General features: G+C 51.0%; 3 protein-coding genes, 1 long non-coding RNA gene and 1 pseudogene across 19 annotated transcripts in view; 2 read left to right on the top strand and 3 right to left on the bottom strand.

Moving 5' to 3' along the window:
• Positions 1-197: 197 nt before the first annotated feature.
• On the bottom strand, positions 198-8,546 carry GDPGP1 (GDP-D-glucose phosphorylase 1). 13 transcript variants are annotated; one of them, XM_077937900.1, is made up of 7 exons: positions 8,364-8,534; positions 8,165-8,239; positions 6,908-6,978; positions 6,700-6,819; positions 5,660-5,749; positions 5,001-5,057; positions 198-2,610 (listed from the first exon to the last, which is right to left on the bottom strand). In XM_077937900.1, the coding sequence occupies exon 7, from the start codon at positions 2,599-2,601 to the stop codon at positions 1,444-1,446; it is 1,158 nt and encodes a 385-aa protein (XP_077794026.1). In that variant the 5' UTR covers positions 2,602-2,610; positions 5,001-5,057; positions 5,660-5,749; positions 6,700-6,819; positions 6,908-6,978; positions 8,165-8,239; positions 8,364-8,534; the 3' UTR covers positions 198-1,443.
• Positions 5,241-8,518, top strand: LOC144330110 (uncharacterized). The gene is made up of 2 exons (XR_013395985.1): positions 5,241-5,382; positions 6,893-8,518. It is a non-coding gene; the product is annotated as an uncharacterized LOC144330110 (long non-coding RNA).
• Positions 8,547-8,819: 273 nt separating the features above from the next.
• Positions 8,820-12,526, top strand: CIB1 (calcium and integrin binding 1). 2 transcript variants are annotated; one of them, XM_001096008.5, is made up of 7 exons: positions 8,820-8,923; positions 9,054-9,088; positions 10,436-10,544; positions 11,253-11,403; positions 11,545-11,663; positions 11,752-11,840; positions 12,271-12,526. In XM_001096008.5, the coding sequence occupies exons 1-7, from the start codon at positions 8,873-8,875 to the stop codon at positions 12,290-12,292; spliced, it is 576 nt and encodes a 191-aa protein (XP_001096008.2). In that variant the 5' UTR covers positions 8,820-8,872; the 3' UTR covers positions 12,293-12,526. The 2 variants fall into 2 exon arrangements, with proteins under 2 accessions (XP_001096008.2, XP_077796463.1); XM_077940337.1 differs by having other exon boundaries at positions 10,316-10,544.
• Positions 12,527-13,139: 613 nt separating this feature from the next.
• On the bottom strand, positions 13,140-14,065 carry LOC100425200 (uncharacterized; annotated as a pseudogene).
• The window catches only part of SEMA4B (semaphorin 4B), a 28,017-nt gene continuing 23,532 nt past the window's right edge, over positions 13,140-17,624 (bottom strand). For 2 of the 3 annotated variants that reach the window (XM_077940315.1, XM_015143014.3), the window contains exons 12-14: positions 17,268-17,434; positions 15,110-15,195; positions 13,140-14,849 (exon numbers count right to left, since the gene is read on the bottom strand). In XM_077940315.1, the coding sequence (XP_077796441.1) occupies positions 14,110-14,849; positions 15,110-15,195; positions 17,268-17,434 (993 nt within the window). In that variant the 3' untranslated portion in view covers positions 13,140-14,109. Of the gene's footprint in view, positions 14,850-15,109; positions 15,215-17,267; positions 17,435-17,624 lie in introns of all 3 variants that reach the window. The other variant, XM_077940317.1, reaches the window with a different exon arrangement.

Raw genomic sequence — 17,624 nt, 5'->3', positions numbered from 1 at the left:
GCAAGACCCTGTCTCTACAAAAAACTAAAAAAACTAGCCAGGTGTGATGGTGCACACCTGTCATCCCAGCTACTCAGGGGGCCGAAGTGGGAGGGTAGCTTAAGCCCAATAGTTCCAGTCTACAGTGAGCTGTGATTGCACCACTGCACCCAGCCTTACAAAAAAAAAAAAAAAAAAAAAGACATGCACCTGGGAAATTGTGACGACACTGTGTTTTTATATCAGATGATGTCAGTGAAGAGCATTCAACTCAGTGTTGGGGGCTAGAGGAAAGCTCAAGGTGGCCGGGAAAGTGGAGGGGGGCATTTGGGTGGAGCAGGGCTAAATGGAAAGAAGGGATGAAGAAATAAAAATAAGTGGTGAGCAAAGGGGAATAAACGGAGAGGCTGAGAACAGAAATGGCAGCTCAATGCTGGAGGCACATGCACTATCACCTTGCTAACATTTGATATCAAAGAAAGACAAAGTCCAAATATAAAGTCGGGAGTGTGTAACTGTCATACACACTCCTTTTTAACACCACTGGGGCTTGATCAAGAACGGGGAGAGGTAGCAGATACATTCATGAAGTCTGACTCAGTAGAATTTTTCTAGGCTTTCTCCCCTTTAAAGAGACCATTATCAGCTCCCCTTTAAAAAGATCATTATTAGTTCTTTCTTTATCCTTCTTCTTAGGCTGAGATAGGTGAGAAGGCAGCCATGAAAATAAATGTCCAAATGACCATGATGGGCAGCGCTCTGGAAAGGGACTCATCAGGTAAAAAGTGAATACATCCAGGCTGGGCGCGGTGGCTCATGCCTGTAATCCCAGCACTTTGGGAGGCCGAGGCAGGCGGATCACCTGAGGTCAGGAGTTCAAGACCAGCCTGGCCAACACAGTGAAACCCTTCTCTTTTAAAAATACAAAAAAATTAGCCGGGCGTGGTGGCAGGAGCCTGTAGTCCCAGCTACTCGGGAGGCTGAGCCAGGAGAATCACTTGAACCCTGGAGGTGGAGGTTGCAGTGAGCCGAGATCGTGCCAGTGCATCCCAGCCTAGGTGACAGAGCGAGACTCTGTCTCAAAAAAAAAAAAAAAGAAAGAAAAGAAATACATCCAGGCTAGGTGCAAGGGCTCACTCCTGTTATCTCAGCACTTTGGGAGGCTGAGGTGAGAGGATTGCTTCAGCCCAAGAGTTCAAGACCAGCCTGGGCAACATGGTGAAACCCTGTCTATGTAAAAAAAATACAAAATCACCTAATTGTTAAAAAACAGTTGGCCAGGTGTGTGGTGGTGCATGCCTGTAGCCTCAGCTACTCAAGAGGCTGAGGTGGGAGGATCACTTCCACCCCAGAGGTCGAGGCTCCAGTGAGCCGGGATCACACCACTGCACTCTAGCCTGGGTGACAGAGTGAAACCCTATCTCAAAAGAAAAGAAGAAAAGAACATAAATACATCCAGAAGTATTATTGCTCTTTCTGGGACATCAGGGCCACCAGTGCTGCCTGTACCTCTTCTGCCTGGGATGGGGGCAGCCGACAGTCCTGAATGAGGGCCACAGCAGCTGCCTCTGTCAGGCTGCTAAAGTCCTGGGATGTTTTGACAGGGAGGTGCCCAGCCAGCTCACAGAGGGCAACGTTGAAAGCCTCACCATCCTTTATCCCAAAGCAGGACTTCCGGGCCCACAGAATTACTCGGACCCCTGTGAGGGCTGAGGAAGGTGATGTCTTTCCTGGCGGAGCTCCCCGGGTCACAAACAAGTTATGTGCAATCTCATGGTCAGTCAGATAATCAGTGGCCCGACATACCCTGCATATCAAGGACTCCAAGTCCAGCCCTGGCCCACGAGTGTAAAAGAGGAAGCCCGGAGCTGGGAGGCCCTGGAGCAGATGCAAATGGCCTCCAGGGTCCAGGGGCTCGCTTGGCGCCTGCTCCACGGGCAGTCTGTGGGCCAGGTAATAGCCATGTAGGTGGAGGTGGTTCACGGAGGCCAAGCCTCCCAGGCTGTTGAAGCCCACACGGAAGCCCGGGTGTAAGCTCAGCAGTACAGCTTCAATCCCCGCCCTCAGTGCACCGGGCAGCAGGCGCTGGGGGAGCCCGCGGGCAGGCTCAGGCACCAGCAGCACGTGGCCCCACTCCAAGGGGCTGACGTTGATCACCACAAGGATATCCTCTTGCAGGAGAGTCCCAGGGAGATCAGGCTCCCGGTGCAAACGGAAGAGGACTTCTCCGGGCTGGATCTTGTTGAAGTTGAACTGTTCAGGGTCAAATGCCTGCCTCACGCTCTTGATGGTCTGTGGGCGCCTCCTCTGCACACCACGCTCCACATTCAGCTGAGCCACGAAACCCACCACACCAGGGAGGATTTGTGTCTGTAGCTCCCGTAGGCGGTAGCGAAACAGCCCCAGCTCCACCCGCTGCTTCCAGGCAGAGCAGAGTGCAGCATCAAACGGAGACTGTGGCAGAGCTTCCAGGACGCCAGGTGCATTCCTTGGCCACTGAATCCCTTCTGCCATGAGATCCTTCTGCCCATAAACAAAGTCAGGAATGGCTTGCCGGTCCCAGTCCTCATTGTTTGGAGGTAGCAAATAGGAAGTTTCGTTTGAATCATGTGGAAGAGCCATAGAGCTGACCTAAAATAATCATAAAAGGTGAAAAACACATGATGGTAACCCAGTTCTAGACATTTTAATTTAATTTAATTAATTAATTAATTTATTTATTTATTTATTTATTTTGAGATGGAGTCTCACTCTGTCACCCAGGCTGGAGTGCAGTGGCAGTGATCTCGGTTCACTGTAACCTCCGCCTCCCGGGTTCAAGCGGTTCTCCCGCCTCAGCCTCCTGGGCAGCTGGGGTTACAGGCAGGCACCACCACACCTGGGTAATTTTTGTATTTTTAGTAGAGATGGTGTTTCACCATGTTGGCCATGCTGGTCTTGAACTTCTGACCTCGAGTGATCCCTTCACCTTGGCCTCCCGAAGTGCTGGGATTATAGGCATGAGCCACCATGCCCAGATATTTGTTTTTTATTTTTTTGAGACAGAGTCTCACTCTGTCCAGGCTAGAGGGCAGTGGCGCGATCTTGGCTCATTGTAACCTCCACCTCCCGGGTTCAAGTGATTCTCGTGCCTCAGCCTCCCGAGGAGCTGGAATTACAGGTACCCGCCACCAGGCCCGGCTAATTTTTGTATTTTTAGTAGAGGCAGGGTTTCACTACACTGGCCAGGCTGGTCTTGAAATCCTGACCTCAGATGACCCTCCCCTCTCGGCCTCCCAAAGTGCTGGGATTACAGGCCTGAGCCACCGCGCCTGGCCTATTTATTTACTTATCACTCTGTCACCCAGGCTGGAGTGCAATGGCGCTATCTTGGCTCACTGCAACCTCTACCTCCCAGGTTCAAGCGATTCTCCAGCCTCAGCCTCCCAAGTAGCTGGGATTACAGGAATCTGCCACCATGGCCAGCTAATTTTGTATTTTTGATAGAGGCAGGGTTTCACCATGTTGGTCTGGCTGGTCTTGAACTCCTGACCTCAGGTGATCCACCAGCCTCGGCCTCCCAAAGTGTTGGGATTACAGGCGTGAGCCACCGCGCCCAGCCACGGCCTATTTTGTTTTGAAACAGGTTCTCACTCTGTCACCCAGGCAGGAGTGCAGTGGTGCGAACACATCTCCCTGAAGCCTGGACCTCCCAGGCTCAAGGGATTCTTTCACCTCAGCATCCCAAGTATGTGGAACTACAGGCATGTGCCACCGGGCACTGCTGAGATTGCGCCATTGCATTCCAGCCTGGACAGTAAGAGCGAAACTCTGTCTCAAAAAATAGATAGATAGATAGATAGATAGATAGATAGATAGATAGATAGATAGATATGGTTTGGCTATGTCTCCACCCAAATCTCACCTTGTGGTTCCTATAATCCCCACTTGTTATAGGAGGGTCCCAGTGGAAAGTAATTGAATCATGGGGGCAGTCACCTCCATGCTGTTGTCATGACAGTGAGTTCTCATGAGATCTGATGGTTTTACAAAGGGCTTTACCTCCCTCTTTGCTCTGCACGTCTCCTCGCTGCTGCCATGTGAAGAAGGATGTGTTTGCTTCCCCTTCTATCATGACTGTAAGTTTCCTGAGGCCTGTCCACCCTTGCAGAATGTGAGTCAATAAAACCTCTTTCCTTTATAAATTACCCAGTCTCGGGTATTTCTTCATAGCAGCGTGAGAATAGACTAATACACACACACACACACACACACAGACACACACACATTTTATGTCTCATATATATAAACTATTTTTTTCTTTCTAAAAATTACATATATTGAGTAAATTTTTAATGGAGAAAAAATAAAGATAAACTATAACCCTTTGTTACAATGCCTAAGGAAAAATCACAATTTTTGTTTAGCTTCATTTTCATACATAGATGGATCTTGACTTTTAAACCAATCTTCAACTGTTGTTTATATAGGTTGTAGCTAGTTTCATTCTATTATACACAATGTGGCAATGAACATCCTATACACTCACACACTCATCATTGAACACGTCACGTTTTTATTTTCCTTTAAAATAAAATCCTGATATACCACTGGGTCAGAGTAGGTCCATGGCTCAGGTTTTGGTTTTGTTTTGTTTTATTTTTGGTAGAGACAGGGACTTGCTATGCTGTTCAGGCGGTCTCAAACTCCCATGGCTCAGGTTTTTAATACACACCATCAAACTGCCCTCCAGAAAATCATAGCTGAGTTCCAATGCATGAGAGTGCTCAGGGTTTCAAAGATGACAACTTCTTTTGTGGGAAAAGCTTTTCCATGTTCCATAGTGATTCCAACTGGTCATGCATAGAAACATTTGGGTGAGGATGGCACCAATGTGTGTGTAAGTGCCCAGGGCCAACCCTTCAAGGGGGAAATTAGTGCCTGTCTTCATCTTCCCCTGGCTGCCTGGGGCCCTGGACCCAGCATTGTCAGGGAGAGGGGTCTGCCACTGGCCCAGGTAGGATGTCAAAAGAAGGCATTACCTTAGCAAGGTCACTTCAGTCCAAGTTTGGGTTCCTTCAGCTCTGCTGGTCCAGAAACTTCATGTTAATAAAACAGAAAGGAAACAGAAAACACATAAAAAATTACATATCAAAAGTCAAGCTAAGTTTAATGGGTACTGAGGCTTAGTTTGCAAGATGAAAACATTCTGGAGATTTGCTGCACAACATCGTGAATGTGCTTAACGCTACTATACACTTAGAAATGGTTAAGATGGTCAATTTTTTTTTTTTTTTTAAAGACAGAATCTCACTCTGTCAGCCAGGCTGTAGTGCAGTGGCATGATCTTGGCTCACTGCAACCTCCGCCACCTGGGTTCAAGTGATTTTCATGCCTCGGCCTCCTGAGTAGCTGGGACTACAGGTGTGTGCCACCACGCCCAGCTAATTTTTGTATTTTTAGGAAAGACTAGGTTTCACCAGGCTGGTCTCAAACTCCTGACCTCAGGTGATCCACCCACCTCGGCCTCCCAAAGTGCTGGGATTATAGGTGTGAGCCACCCGCGCCTGGCCAAAAATGTTTAAAAGTGAAGCTAATCCTTTCAGCTGGAGCTGCAAAGTAAAAGACACACACACACACACACACAAAAAAGTGAAGCTAAGCATAATTTTGATGATAAAATGTAGTATCTTATTCTCACCTTACTGCAATGTCTGCCTCCCAGGCTGAAGCAATCTATCCACCTTAGCCTCCCAAGCAGCTGGGACCACAGGCATGACTAATATAGTGTCTATTAAAAGAGAATCTTATCTAACAGGTGAAAAAATTTAAAATGAGATAATAAAAATAAAACATAACCAAAACAAGGAGAAAAAAAAAGATAATCTTAGACATTTTTTCATATAAGATATAAAGATGACCAACAAGCACATTTGGGATGTTTAACATCATTAATAAGGAAAGGCAAATCAAAATCACAATGAGGGGCTGGGTGCGGTGGCTTACACCTGTAATCCCTAGACCAGCACTTTGGGAGGCTGACGTGGGTGAATCACGAGGTCAAGATATCAAGACCATCCTGGCCAACATGGTGAAACCCTGTCTCTACTAAAAATACAAAAATTAGCTGGGCGTGGTGGGTGCACACCTGTAGTCCCAGCTACTTGGCAGGCTGAGGCAGGAGAATCACTTGAACCTGGGAGGTGGAGGTTGTGGTGAACTGAGATTGTGCCACTGCATTCCAGCCTGGTGACAGAGTGAGACTCCATCTCAAAAAAAAAAAAAAAAGGAAAAAAAGAAAATTACAATGAAGTCCGGGCACGGTGGCTCACGCCTGTAATCCCAGCACTTTGGGAGGCCAAGGTGGGGGATCACGAGGTCAGGAGTTCAAGACCAGCCTGGCCAATGTGGTGAAACCCCCTCTCTACTAAAAATACAAAAAAATTGACCAGGTGTGGTAGTGGGCGCCTGTAATCTCAGCTACTCATGAGGCTGAGGCAGGAGAATCGCTTGAACCCAAGAGGCGGAAGTTGCAGTGAGCTGAGATCGCACCACTGCACTCCAGCCTGGTGACACAGTGAGACTCTGTCTCAAAAAAATAAATAAAATAAAAAATAGAAGTATATCAGCAGTTCGGTTTTATCACTGTACCAAGAGTTGATCAGGTACAGGAGGGACAATATGCTAACCAGATTCACCAAGGACTACCAGATGATTCAGCCTGTGCATTTAATAATTTACCATGAGAGGCCGGGCGCAGTGGCTCATGCCTGTAATCCCAGCACTTTGGGAGGCTGAGGGAGGCGGATCGCGAGATCAGGAGATCGAGACCATCCTGGCCAACATGGTGAAACCCCATCTCTATTTAAAAAAATACAAAAATTAGCTGGGTGGTGCACTTCTGTAATCCCAGCTACTCGGGAGGCTGAGGCAGGAGAATTTCTTGAACCTGGGAGGCAGAGGTTGCGGTGAGCCAAGATCATGCCATTGAACTCCAGCCTGGGCAACAAGAGTGAAACTCTGTCTCAAAAAAAAAAAAAAAAGAGAGAGAGAGAGAGATACTTACTACCATGCAGTCCAGGTATTCGCCTTGGCTTGTAAGAGGCAAACAAGGTCTATTTAGTACAGGAGACATAATGACAGCTTCCTGCTTTTTGCCTAAGCTTTTACTAACAGGAGACTAACTCCTTCTTGGACAGAAAGAGTCTGCTATTAAAAGAAAAATGATCAGCTTGGGATGAGTCTATACCCTAGGTTTTTTTTTTTTTTTTTTTTTTTTTTTTTTTTTTTTGAGAGAGTCTCACTCTGTTGCCCAGGCTGGACTGCAGTGGCACAATCTCTACTCACTGCAGCCTCCAGCTCCCAGGTTCTACCACGCCTGGTTAATTTTTGTATTTTTAGTAGAGACGGGGTATTGCCATGTTGGCCATGCTGGTCTTGAACTCCTGGCCTCAAGTGATCCGCCTGCTTCAGCCTCCCAAAGTGCTGAGATTACAGGCATGAGCCACCACGCCTGGCCTTGAATATTTCTACAGTGATGGAATGTACATATTAATACAGTGGGTCTTATTAAACACATGCTGCCAAGGAGAAGCAATGGGTATTCTTCAAGTGTAAAGTAGAATCCTAGGCAGTCTAGGGAGTCAGGAAAGGCTTCCCTGAGGATAAGATGGAAGAGGGACTGAGGGCCCAACGTGGCTGAAACACAGAGAGCCAATAGGAGCAAGTCCAGTTACAGAGGGCCAGGATTTGGGTTTTTAACCATTTAATGATTATAAACTGAGATTAACATGCTCAGATTTCGACTTTACAAAGATCAGCAAGTATAATGGATTGGAAGGATCAAGAATTAATCCCAGCCTGACCAACAACCTCCACTTCCTCCTCCCAGCAGTTTGGAATCCTTACCTTTTGCAGTAGTATACGTTCATTCATTTATTATGCATTCGATAATATTTACTGAAAGCCTACTATGTGCCAAACATTGTTCTAGAGGTTAAGAGGGGACAAGAGCAAACGGGTCAGCAGCCTAGGGGTGAGATGGGGTCAAAAGGACAGCAGGTCAGCTGGAATGAAGACAAGACCAGTGGAGCGCCTTTAAAGGTGCCTTGGACTGGACCGATCACCTTCTAAATGCCTGAGCCCGGAAAAATCACTAAAACCCTTTGGACTTACGTATTTCCATCTTTGTAAAATGGGAACCTACCTTGCAAGGGATGTTGCAACAATCGAAGAAAACTATGCACAGTGCTTCACATCCAGTGGGTCCTCAGTAAATAGCCTAAGAATGAAGCAAGGTTATGGTTACTTCTGGAAGAGGTGGCTTGGGGGCTGCGACAGGTGCAGCGATTGCCTGATGATAACATCTAGAAAAGCCCTTGCTGGGCAGAGGGGCAGGCGACGACCTCGGCCACTCAGCGAGTCTCCAGGTTTCCCGGAAACGCTAGCTCCAGTGACTTCTCAGACGCTCCTACGGGACCGCACCCAGGGCAGCCGCCGCCACCACCTACTGCAGCCGAAGCGGATGGACCTCGCGACTTACCCTGCAGCCGCTGCCGGGGCCACAGCGAGGTCACGACTCCCGTGACGCATACGCAGCCAGCACGCACGCGCGCGGCGTGGCCCGCCCCCGCCCACCCCGGAGGCGGGGCCGTGAGTCCTGGGCTCCGCCCCGGAGCGTCGGGCCCCTCCCAGGGCCCCGCCTCCCGCTCGCCAGGGACCGGTCGCAGCCGGCGGCTCGCCTGCCAAACCCGGCTGGGAACGCCTGGGCGCTTTTAGGACGGGGCGGGCCCGGGGGTGGTGGCCCCAGGAGCGGTTGCCGCGGGGACCGGGCAGTGACGCGGCCCAAGGGCGGAAGTGAGAAAGTTGTCTGCGTCTCTAGGCGAGTTGGCGGAGCTGTGCGCGCGGCGGGGAGATGGGGGGCTCGGGCAGTCGCCTGTCCAAGGAGCTGCTGGCCGAGTACCAGGTGCGCGGGACGCCTGGCCCTAGGGAGCTCGTGTGCCGGCCTGTTCCCCGGAGCCGGGTCCGGAGCGGGCTGCGGGGCGGCCGCGGCCTCCCAGCGGTCCGCTAATGCCAGCTCTCGCTTTGCCTTCCAGGACTTGACGTTCCTGACGAAGCAGGAGATCCTCTTGTAAGTGCTGCCTCCGACCCCGGGATCCTCTAGAGACAGCTTCGGGGGCGCCGTCCCAAGGGAGGGGCGGGGGCTGGCCTGAGGTCTGCAGAGGACCGGGAGCTGGAGGCCAGGAGACCCAGCCCGGGCTGCGCCCTTCTCCCGGCACGCCCTCCCCGCCCTCGCCTGAGGCCCCAGCGTGGCACCGCGGAGCCACCTCACAGCCTCCAGGAAAAGTTAGGCTCTCTGACCCTGAGCTCCACTAGCTTCAGCACTGCCGAACTTCCTGCCCCAGTCCGGCAGGGGCCGACCTTGCCCGGTGGCTAAACCACAGAAGCCTTGGGGAGCCTGGCTCTTTCTCCCAACTTTACCTGAATAATACAGTAACCGTTATCGCTTTCTGAGCACTCACCATGTGCCAGGGACTGTGCTACATTGTTGCCTGCATTACCTAATTTAATCTTTAGGAGAGAGGTATTGGACAATGAAACAGGTTCAGAAAGGTTTGGTAACTGCTTAAGACAACACTCTTGAGTAAATGGATTTGAACTTGGGCTGGAAGCCCTTTTGCCAGATTTTATGCAGGCCAGGGCACTTTGAGTGAGGAGGTGCCTGGGCTTCCTGCGGCAATGGGAAGGAGGCGGAGGCCGAGGAGGAGGACAGTTCAGGGTGGCTGCTAAAAAGGAGGCTTTGAGGGCAAGAGATCCCTGGAGTGATGGTGAGAATGAGATTTTTGGTTGTGCTCTTTTCTCCCTGTTTTTGTTTTTTTTTTTTCTCTCTCTCTCTTTTTTGAGACAGAGTCTCGCTCTGTCACCCAGGCTGGAGTGCTGGGGCACGATCTCGGCTCACTGCAGCCTCTGCCTCTTTGTTCAAGTGATTCTCCTGCCTCAGCCTCCTGAGTAGCTGGGATTACAGGCAACTGCCACCATGCCCAGCTAATTTTTGTATTTTTAGTAGAAAAGGGGTTTCACCATGTTGCTCAGACTGGTCTCAGACTCCTGACCTCAAATGCTCCCACCGCCTTGGACTCCCAAAGTGCTGGGGTTACAGGTGTGAGCCACCATGCATGGCCAGTTCTTTAGGGCCAACTTCTGGCCTTTTCCCCAACTCTTCATCCCTCAGGGATCTCTAGAATCAGTGCCCAGCACATAGTAGATGCTCAGTAAATACTTATTGCAAGAAAAGACTCCTAGGCTGTACTGCCTTGTGACATGTCCTTTTGCTTACTGTTGCCTGATGACTCGGAAGTTCTGTGCATGTGGTTTTAGCTCCTCACCTGGTTGATAATGAGCAGCAGGCAAGGAGTGGGAATGAACACACAGGGAAACCAATCGCTGAGAACACCGACAGTTCCCCTCTCTCTACCAGAGCCCACAGGCGGTTTTGTGAGCTGCTTCCCCAGGAGCAGCGGAGCGTGGAGCAGTCACTTCTGGCACAAGTGCCCTTCGAGCAGATTCTCAGCCTTCCAGAGCTCAAGGTGCAAGCGCTTCCCCTGGTTGACACCTCTCCCACCACTCCCTCCCTGCTAGACCCCCTAACTCCATCTGCCACTAGCTTTGAGATCATGGGGTCACTGGGCCCCATTCTGGTCATTTTTCTGCTTAGTTCTAATTTTCTGGGGACAAGGACTTGACCAAAATCACCTGGCAGAATTATCTAGAATGGTGCTTTTCAAATGGGGATTCTAGAACATAATCTTGGAAGTTCAGAGAAGTTTTATCCCTTAAGAGGAGTTGAGTTACCTTATTAAAGTTTGAGGAACACTGTTCTAGAGGCTGATTGCCACTCCGTGGGGCTGCTGCGAAATATCTGTGCAAAAGGCCTGGCCCAGTGCCTGTAACACAATAGTTGTTCAATTAAATATTTGTGTTTTAAAATAACCAGCCCATCTCGTTCCCTTTGTTTAGGATGACTTCTTCCCTCTCTGCCCACACTTATGTTGTATGTGACCTGCCTTTGGGTTAAACACTTGACTCCCAGGAAGCCATATCAGTCCTTTCCCTAACTGGGTCAGTTTGCTTTCCTGTGCCCCCACTGCCCTTCATGTTGGCCCCAAAGCACTGATCGTTCACCCCCACGAGCCTGAGCTCCCTGGTGCCAGTCCTGTGACCTGCTCTCTCAAGTTTCTGGTAGGGTTTAATGAGTGTGTGACCTGGGCCACATCCTGTGGCATTTGTTCTCCTAGGCCAACCCCTTCAAGGAGCGAATCTGCAGGGTCTTCTCCACCTCCCCAACCAGAGACAGCCTTAGCTTTGAGGACTTCCTGGACCTCCTCAGTGTGTTCAGTGACACAGCCACGCCGGACATCAAGTCCCATTATGCCTTCCGCATCTTCGGTGAGAACCAGGAGCAGCCCGGCAGGACACCACCCCTTCCCACATGGGCTTTGTGGTGGCCCTGCTTGGGAAATGGCGTGCTTGTGGAACCTCAGAGCCCCTCCCAACCGTGTCTTTTGGCTTCCTGTGTCTGTTCTCTAGACTTTGATGATGATGGAACCTTGAACAGAGAAGACCTGAGCCGGCTGGTGAACTGCCTCACGGGAGAGGGCGAGGACACACGGCTTAGTGCATCTGAGATGAAGCAGCTCATCGACAATGTGAGCAGCTGAACAGACCCTGCCCCAGCTGGGCCTGGGAGTGGGAGGGAGGGGTTGGGGCTCTGGCCTGAAACTCTCCCTTTCCCAGATCCTGGAGGAGTCTGACATTGACAGGGATGGAACCATCAACCTCTCTGAGTTCCAGCACGTCATCTCCCGTTCTCCAGACTTTGCCAGGTATGACAGTGGTGCCCCTGCATTCTGGGTACCTGCAGGTCCCGATTTGCTGCCTCTGGGCCTAGGACATTGCTACAGGAGGTGGTGCCAGGGTGAGAGAAAGCCCCAGTCCATACACACAGGGCCGGCTAAGCTGGCAGTCTCTCCCTGGGCAGGGGCAGCCCTCCTTGTCAAGGCCTCTCCCCTTGCCACTGCCATTGTCATTGCTCTGTGTTTGTACTAATTAGTAATAACGGTTTAGAAGCTCTGACCCTGTGTGTGGGTCCAGAAAGCTCCCTCTGGATGTCTCAGGGAGTTCTTCCAGAGTGGGCTGACACACGGGACACAGTTCGTTCCAAAGAAGGGTCTAAAGGGAGAAGGGGGGTCAAGTTTGGGTTTAGTCCCTACCCTCCTCTTCCAGCAGAAAACCCACCCCTTTTCTCTTGTTTAGCTCCTTTAAGATTGTCCTGTGACAGCAGCCCCAGCGTGTGTCCTGGCACCCTGTCCAAGAACCTTTCTACTGCTGAGCTGTGGCCAAGATCAAGCCTGTGTTGCCAGCGCGGACCACGCTGGCCCAGCCTGGAGCTGGCACTGTGCAGCCTCACCCCGGGCAGGGGTAGCCCTCCTTGTCAGGGCCTCTCCTCACTACCATTGTCATTGCTCCGTTTGTGTTTGTACTAATCAGTAATAAAGGTTTAGAAGTTTGACCCTGTGTGTGATATGAGATACATGGTGTGAGGAAGGACTGGACTTCTCTTCTAGGAGCCTTCGATCATCCTAGGAATAAGCAGCATATCGAGCAGGGGCCAGTGGGAAGTCAAGCCACACCCGTGCTGGCTGTCCCCGTGGGAGGGTGTGAGGATGAAGGGGCAGCAGGAGGGGTGGTGCTTTCCTGTATCCTGATTGGGGTGGTGGTTAGATGAGTCTCTGCAGGTGTCAAGATGTAAAGAACCGTACATCAATAAAGTCTATTTTACTGCACGATTTGAAAAATTAAAAACTTTAACAAAGGACCCCCATCCCATCCCATCCCAACCCTTGTGTCCCTACCCTTGCTAAACTGAATTGGGGATGCAGAATAAAGGGGTTGAGGTAAATGCAATGAACCCCCTGCCTCTGCCTATCAGTGGCTTAAGTTCCCCACCTCAGAGCTGCCCCACAGGGAGATGTTGCTGGCCAGGCTAGGCTGACTCTGGCTCACTGGACCCTGCACAGAGAAGGTTCAGAACCCCTCAGAACTCAGAGAACTAGACCAACCTCAAAAAGCAACTATCCTTGAAGAGGAAGAGCCAGGATTAAACAGTAATTCTTCAGACGTTATTAAAAAATGACATAAAGTGCATCTTATTAAAAAACATATAAAAACCACATAAATTCAGGGCCCCTGTGCTGGGCAGTGTTGATATCCCTTAAGAGTGGAGGAAGGTGAGGGATGGAGGGTGAATTGGGGACTGGGGAGAGGACCAGGGCACAGTTAGTTCCTCGTGTTTGAGTTCAAAAATGGAGAGGGTGGATGTGGTGGGAAGGGACACACGGGTTCTCACGCTAAGATGGAGAAAGGCAGGCAACAGTCTCTTCCTTGAATTCTGAGGGAAAGGCATACATTGTCACTAAGCCTCTCCTGAGCTCACGCTGTCCTCTCGTGTGGCCACAGCCTGATACAGGCTGGAAAGGTCCAGGAGTTGGGTCCGAGCCCAGGACCTGGTGAGGGCCGCAGTGCCAACCTAGCCCTCTGGTCCCTGAGGTGGTAGGATGATGGCAGCAACAACTACATCCTCGGCCGGCTGGCAAGGCAGAACGCACGGAGCCCAAGCTGGTTCTGAATCTGCAGTGAGACAGGGCAGCCAGTGGCAGCAGGATAAGGCGGAAGGTGAAGAGGCCAGTTGGTGAGGGTTTCCAACTCTGTCTCAACCACTTTGGAAGCATCCCCAGTGCCCCTGGGAACTGGAGCGGCCGTGTGCGCTGCATTCTATGCTGTCTCTTTCCTCTCTAGTTTCACATTTTGTTTTTTAAACAAAGGGCTCAGTTTACATAAGGAGCACTGTTTCACCAACCTAGGCAGGCCCCCATATTTGGCCAGGACCTCTGGGGCCATGACTGTTTGGGTGTCTGGGTAGTAGGAGCCTCGCTACTTGACTGGAGAGCAGCAGGCCCGCTGGCTCCAAGGCTCCCAAGGGCTGGGCACCACGGTTGTGTTCCACGAACGGCAGAGCGGAGGAGAGGTCCAGTTGACCCTCTCCGAGCATTCACAGCCCCTGAAGCCAGGGCAGCGTCCTCTAGAAGTCGGCTCTCACACCACAGAGTCACGGATCTCTGAGCCAAGGCGGACTCGGGGCCGGGGGCACACCGGGGATACCTCCACGAAGCTGTCTTGGATGCTGAGTGGCCTCTTCTCTGACTCGGTGAAGACTCGGGCCCCCGGGGGGCTGTCTGACAGGGCCTGGTACCCTCGGTGATCAAGTGGGGTGCTAGGGGGGCCTAGGCCATTGAGTGGGCGGGTCTCGGGGGGCAGCACCACAGGGCAGGTCTTAGGGTGCACGCTGGCACATTCCCCCTGCTTCAGGAAGACTTTCATGCTGTTCCGGTGCCGGTAGAGCAAGAATAAAACTGGGAACAGCACGGCTAGCACAAAGAGTGTGCACATCACCAGGAACTCCTTCCAGTAGGACTTGTCTGCACCCCAGCTGGCCTGGCCACCGGCTGGTGCACTCACACGCGATGTGCTGATGATGACGGGTACACTGCCACGCTGATCTGTTTGGTCTGCCACCCCGTCCTCTACCACCTCTGGGCAGTAGCTGGCTACCAGCTGTTGGAAGCCCTCCTCTAGCGACCAGCACTGGAACTCCCCCAGCTGTTGGGTGCCCACCAGCAGCAGGTCCCCAGTGGGTAGCACATGGCAGGAAGCCGAGGCATTGATAGGGGCCCCGTTGTGCAGCCAGAGTCGAGTCGCCAGGTTGGAGAGGAGTGGGCAGGCCAAAGTGTTCACTGTGTTGGGCTGGAATTGGACTTGCTTACATGGTTTCTCACCTGCAGGCAGAAAAGGCATGGGGTAGGGAGGTGCCAGTGTCCACAGTAGCTCCAAGCTCCCCTGCCTCCCTCTGGGCTATGCCCCTGGTGCCATGATGGGCAACTCTGGGGACCCCAGGACTCAGTCTTCCTGGGGACCTGCTTACAGGGGTAGGGGGTGAGGATGTGAGGAAAGGCATTTACAACATCTGTGCCTGGGGGAGCCTTCCAAGAAGACTTGTCCCCACCTCTCTCCTCTACCTTTTGAGGGGACACCTCACCTGTTGGTACAAAAGACAGGGACACAACCGAAGAGATGCTGCAAAGGTCCTTGGCATTGGCTCCCTCGATGTCCTGGATCCATGGCCTGAGGACCAGAGAGAATTCTGGGATTGGCCAGGAAGTCCGCTGAGCCCGCATTCCCTCATCCCTCACTGCAGACTTGGGCCTGGGCAAGGGCCTTTCCTGAGCTGATTCCCCACCCACAGGAGTCAGCATCTCCTCTGTCTACACATTATTTCAAGTCAAAGCTAAGATAACACTTCCCTTAATTACATAAAAAGTATGTAACCTCAGTGGCCGGGAACGGTGGCTCACACCTGTAATCCCAGCACTTTGGGAGGCCAAGACTGGTAGATCGTTTGAGCCCAGGAATTCAAGACAACCTGGGCAACATGGCGAGACCCCATCTCTACAAAAAATAGAAAAATTAGCCAGGCATGGTGACGCACGCCTGTTGTTCCACCTACTTGGGAGGCTGAGGTTGGAGGATCGCTTGAGCCCAGGAGGTCAAGGCTGCAGTGAGCTGTAATCACACCACTACACTCCAGCCTGGGCAACACAGAGAGACCCTGTCTCAAAAAATAATAATAAAAAATAGTATGTACCCTCAGAAAAATATTGGAAGGACAGCTGGGATCTGTATGTATAAATCTCTCTCTCTTTTTCTTTTTTTTTAATTAAAAATTTTTTTGATGTGTTCTCATCTTTTTTTAAAAACAATGCACATGCATTTATCCGTGTAATAAAAAATAAAGGACAGTAATTCTGGATACACTCAGGAGACAGATAACCAGGCATGAAAGATGAAAACACTATAAAAGGCCGGGCGCGGTGGCTCAAGCCTGTAATCCCAGCACTTTGGGAGGCCGAGACGGGTGGATCACGAGGTCAGGAGATCGAGACCATCCTGGTGAACACAGTGAAACCCCATCTCTACTAAAACTACAAAAAACTAGCCGGGCGAGGTGGCGGGCGCCTGTAGTCCCAGCTACTCGGGAGGCTGAGGCAGGAGAATGGTGTGAACCCGGGAGGCGGAGCTTGCAGTGAGCTGAGATCCGGCCACTGCACTCCAGCCTGGGCGACAGAGCGAGACTCCGTCTCAAAAAAAAAAAAAAAAAAAAAAAGAAAACACTACAAAAATCACAGCATCTACCAGCCAGTGATCATGACAATTAACATTCTGGGGTGTCCCTCCTGGCATACGCACCAAAACTCACCTGGTTTTTGTAAAAACTGACACCAGGTGTATCCATATGTGAAGCAAGAACACTACAAACAGGAGAGTTCCCAATGTTATATAAAATATATGAAAGTTTGGCCAGACACGGTGGCTCATGGCTGTAATCCCGGCACTTTGGGAGCCCAAGGTGGGTGGATCATTTGAGGTCAGGAGCTCGAGACCAGCCTGGCCAACATGATGAAACCCTGCCTCCACTAAAAATACAAAAATTAGCCAGGTGTAGTGGCAGGCGCCTGTAATCCCAGCTACTTGGGAGGCTGAGGCTGGAGAATCGCTTGAACCCAGGGGCAGAGGATGCAGTGAACTGAGATTGCGACACTGCACTCCAGTTTGGGCAACAGAGCAAGACTCTGTCTCAAAATAAAAAAAAAAAAAAAAAAATGAAATGAAGTAAAATAAAATAAAATAAAACAAAATAAAAGGATTTTTGTTTTCTATACACACATGTAGTAAAATCTGAGAGGATAATATATCAAAATCTCACTGTGATTCTCTCTAGGTGGTGGGATAAGGGGTCGTTTTTGTTTGTGTTCATCCCTATTTTCTAAATGAACATTTTATAACCCAAATAGGTTATTCTGAAACCAATTTTTACTGGGTTTGTTAACGGACTGTTTCATAGCCCTACTATTACTAAAGCACGTTCACACGCTAATCCACATTTTTTCCGCAAGGCTTTTCAAAGTTGTGGTACTTCATACATAACCAAATCATGTCCTCATTTCACAGGTAGCCAAGACAAACACATAACTTCTTGTCTGAATTGCACTTGAGAGGAAGCAGGAGAGCTAATAATTATGCTGAGACAGTGGACATAAATAAGGCCATGTGGCAGTCCCGAGGAGGGCCCAGGATGGTGCTCTGAAGCCACCTGTGCAGCGCTGGACAGATGAGAAGGGGCCGTTGGGAATGCTCACCTGGTGGCCAGCTCAGGCTGGTAGAGACTGACGTGCTTGCAGCTGGAGCCGCTCCAAGCACAGTAGGGGTCCCGGGCGAGGAGGCAGTCCCCACAGCTCCGGTACAGGCTGCAGTTGGCCACAGGCACCTGTACTACGCCCGAGTGTGAGGCCGCATACAGCAGCCCCTGCACAGCCAGACACGGGGATGAGAAGCGGGCACGGGCAGCCAGGGCCATTGCTCATGGCCACCCAGCTCGTATGCCTCCCAGAGCCACCCCCAAGAGGCCTGCTATGTAACCGGCGACCCCACTTTCTAATAGCTCATGACTGGATCCTGTATCTTTCCATCCTGCTGAGGCAAGGGAGGAGAAGCTG

Source organism: Macaca mulatta, chromosome 7, assembly GCF_049350105.2.
Source record: "Macaca mulatta isolate MMU2019108-1 chromosome 7, T2T-MMU8v2.0, whole genome shotgun sequence".
In the NCBI taxonomy this organism is placed as follows: Eukaryota; Metazoa; Chordata; class Mammalia; order Primates; family Cercopithecidae; genus Macaca; species Macaca mulatta.
The sequence above is the reverse complement of the archived record's forward strand: the minus strand, read 5'-3'. Positions and strand labels throughout refer to the sequence as shown.

What these genes read in the sequence shown, in the direction of transcription:
- GDPGP1 (XM_077937895.1), bottom strand. Translation starts at nt 2,601, where the DNA reads ATGGCTCTTCCACATGATTCAAACGAAACTTCCTATTTGCTACCTCCA.
- CIB1 (XM_077940337.1), top strand. Translation starts at nt 8,873, where the DNA reads ATGGGGGGCTCGGGCAGTCGCCTGTCCAAGGAGCTGCTGGCCGAGTAC. An exon ending in AGCTGCTGGCCGAGTACCAG is followed by an intron (nt 8,924 to 9,053) that starts GTGCGCGGGACG and finishes TTTGCCTTCCAG; the next exon opens with GACTTGACGTTCCTGACGAA. An exon ending in CGTTCTCCAGACTTTGCCAG is followed by an intron (nt 11,841 to 12,270) that starts GTATGACAGTGG and finishes TCTCTTGTTTAG; the next exon opens with CTCCTTTAAGATTGTCCTGT.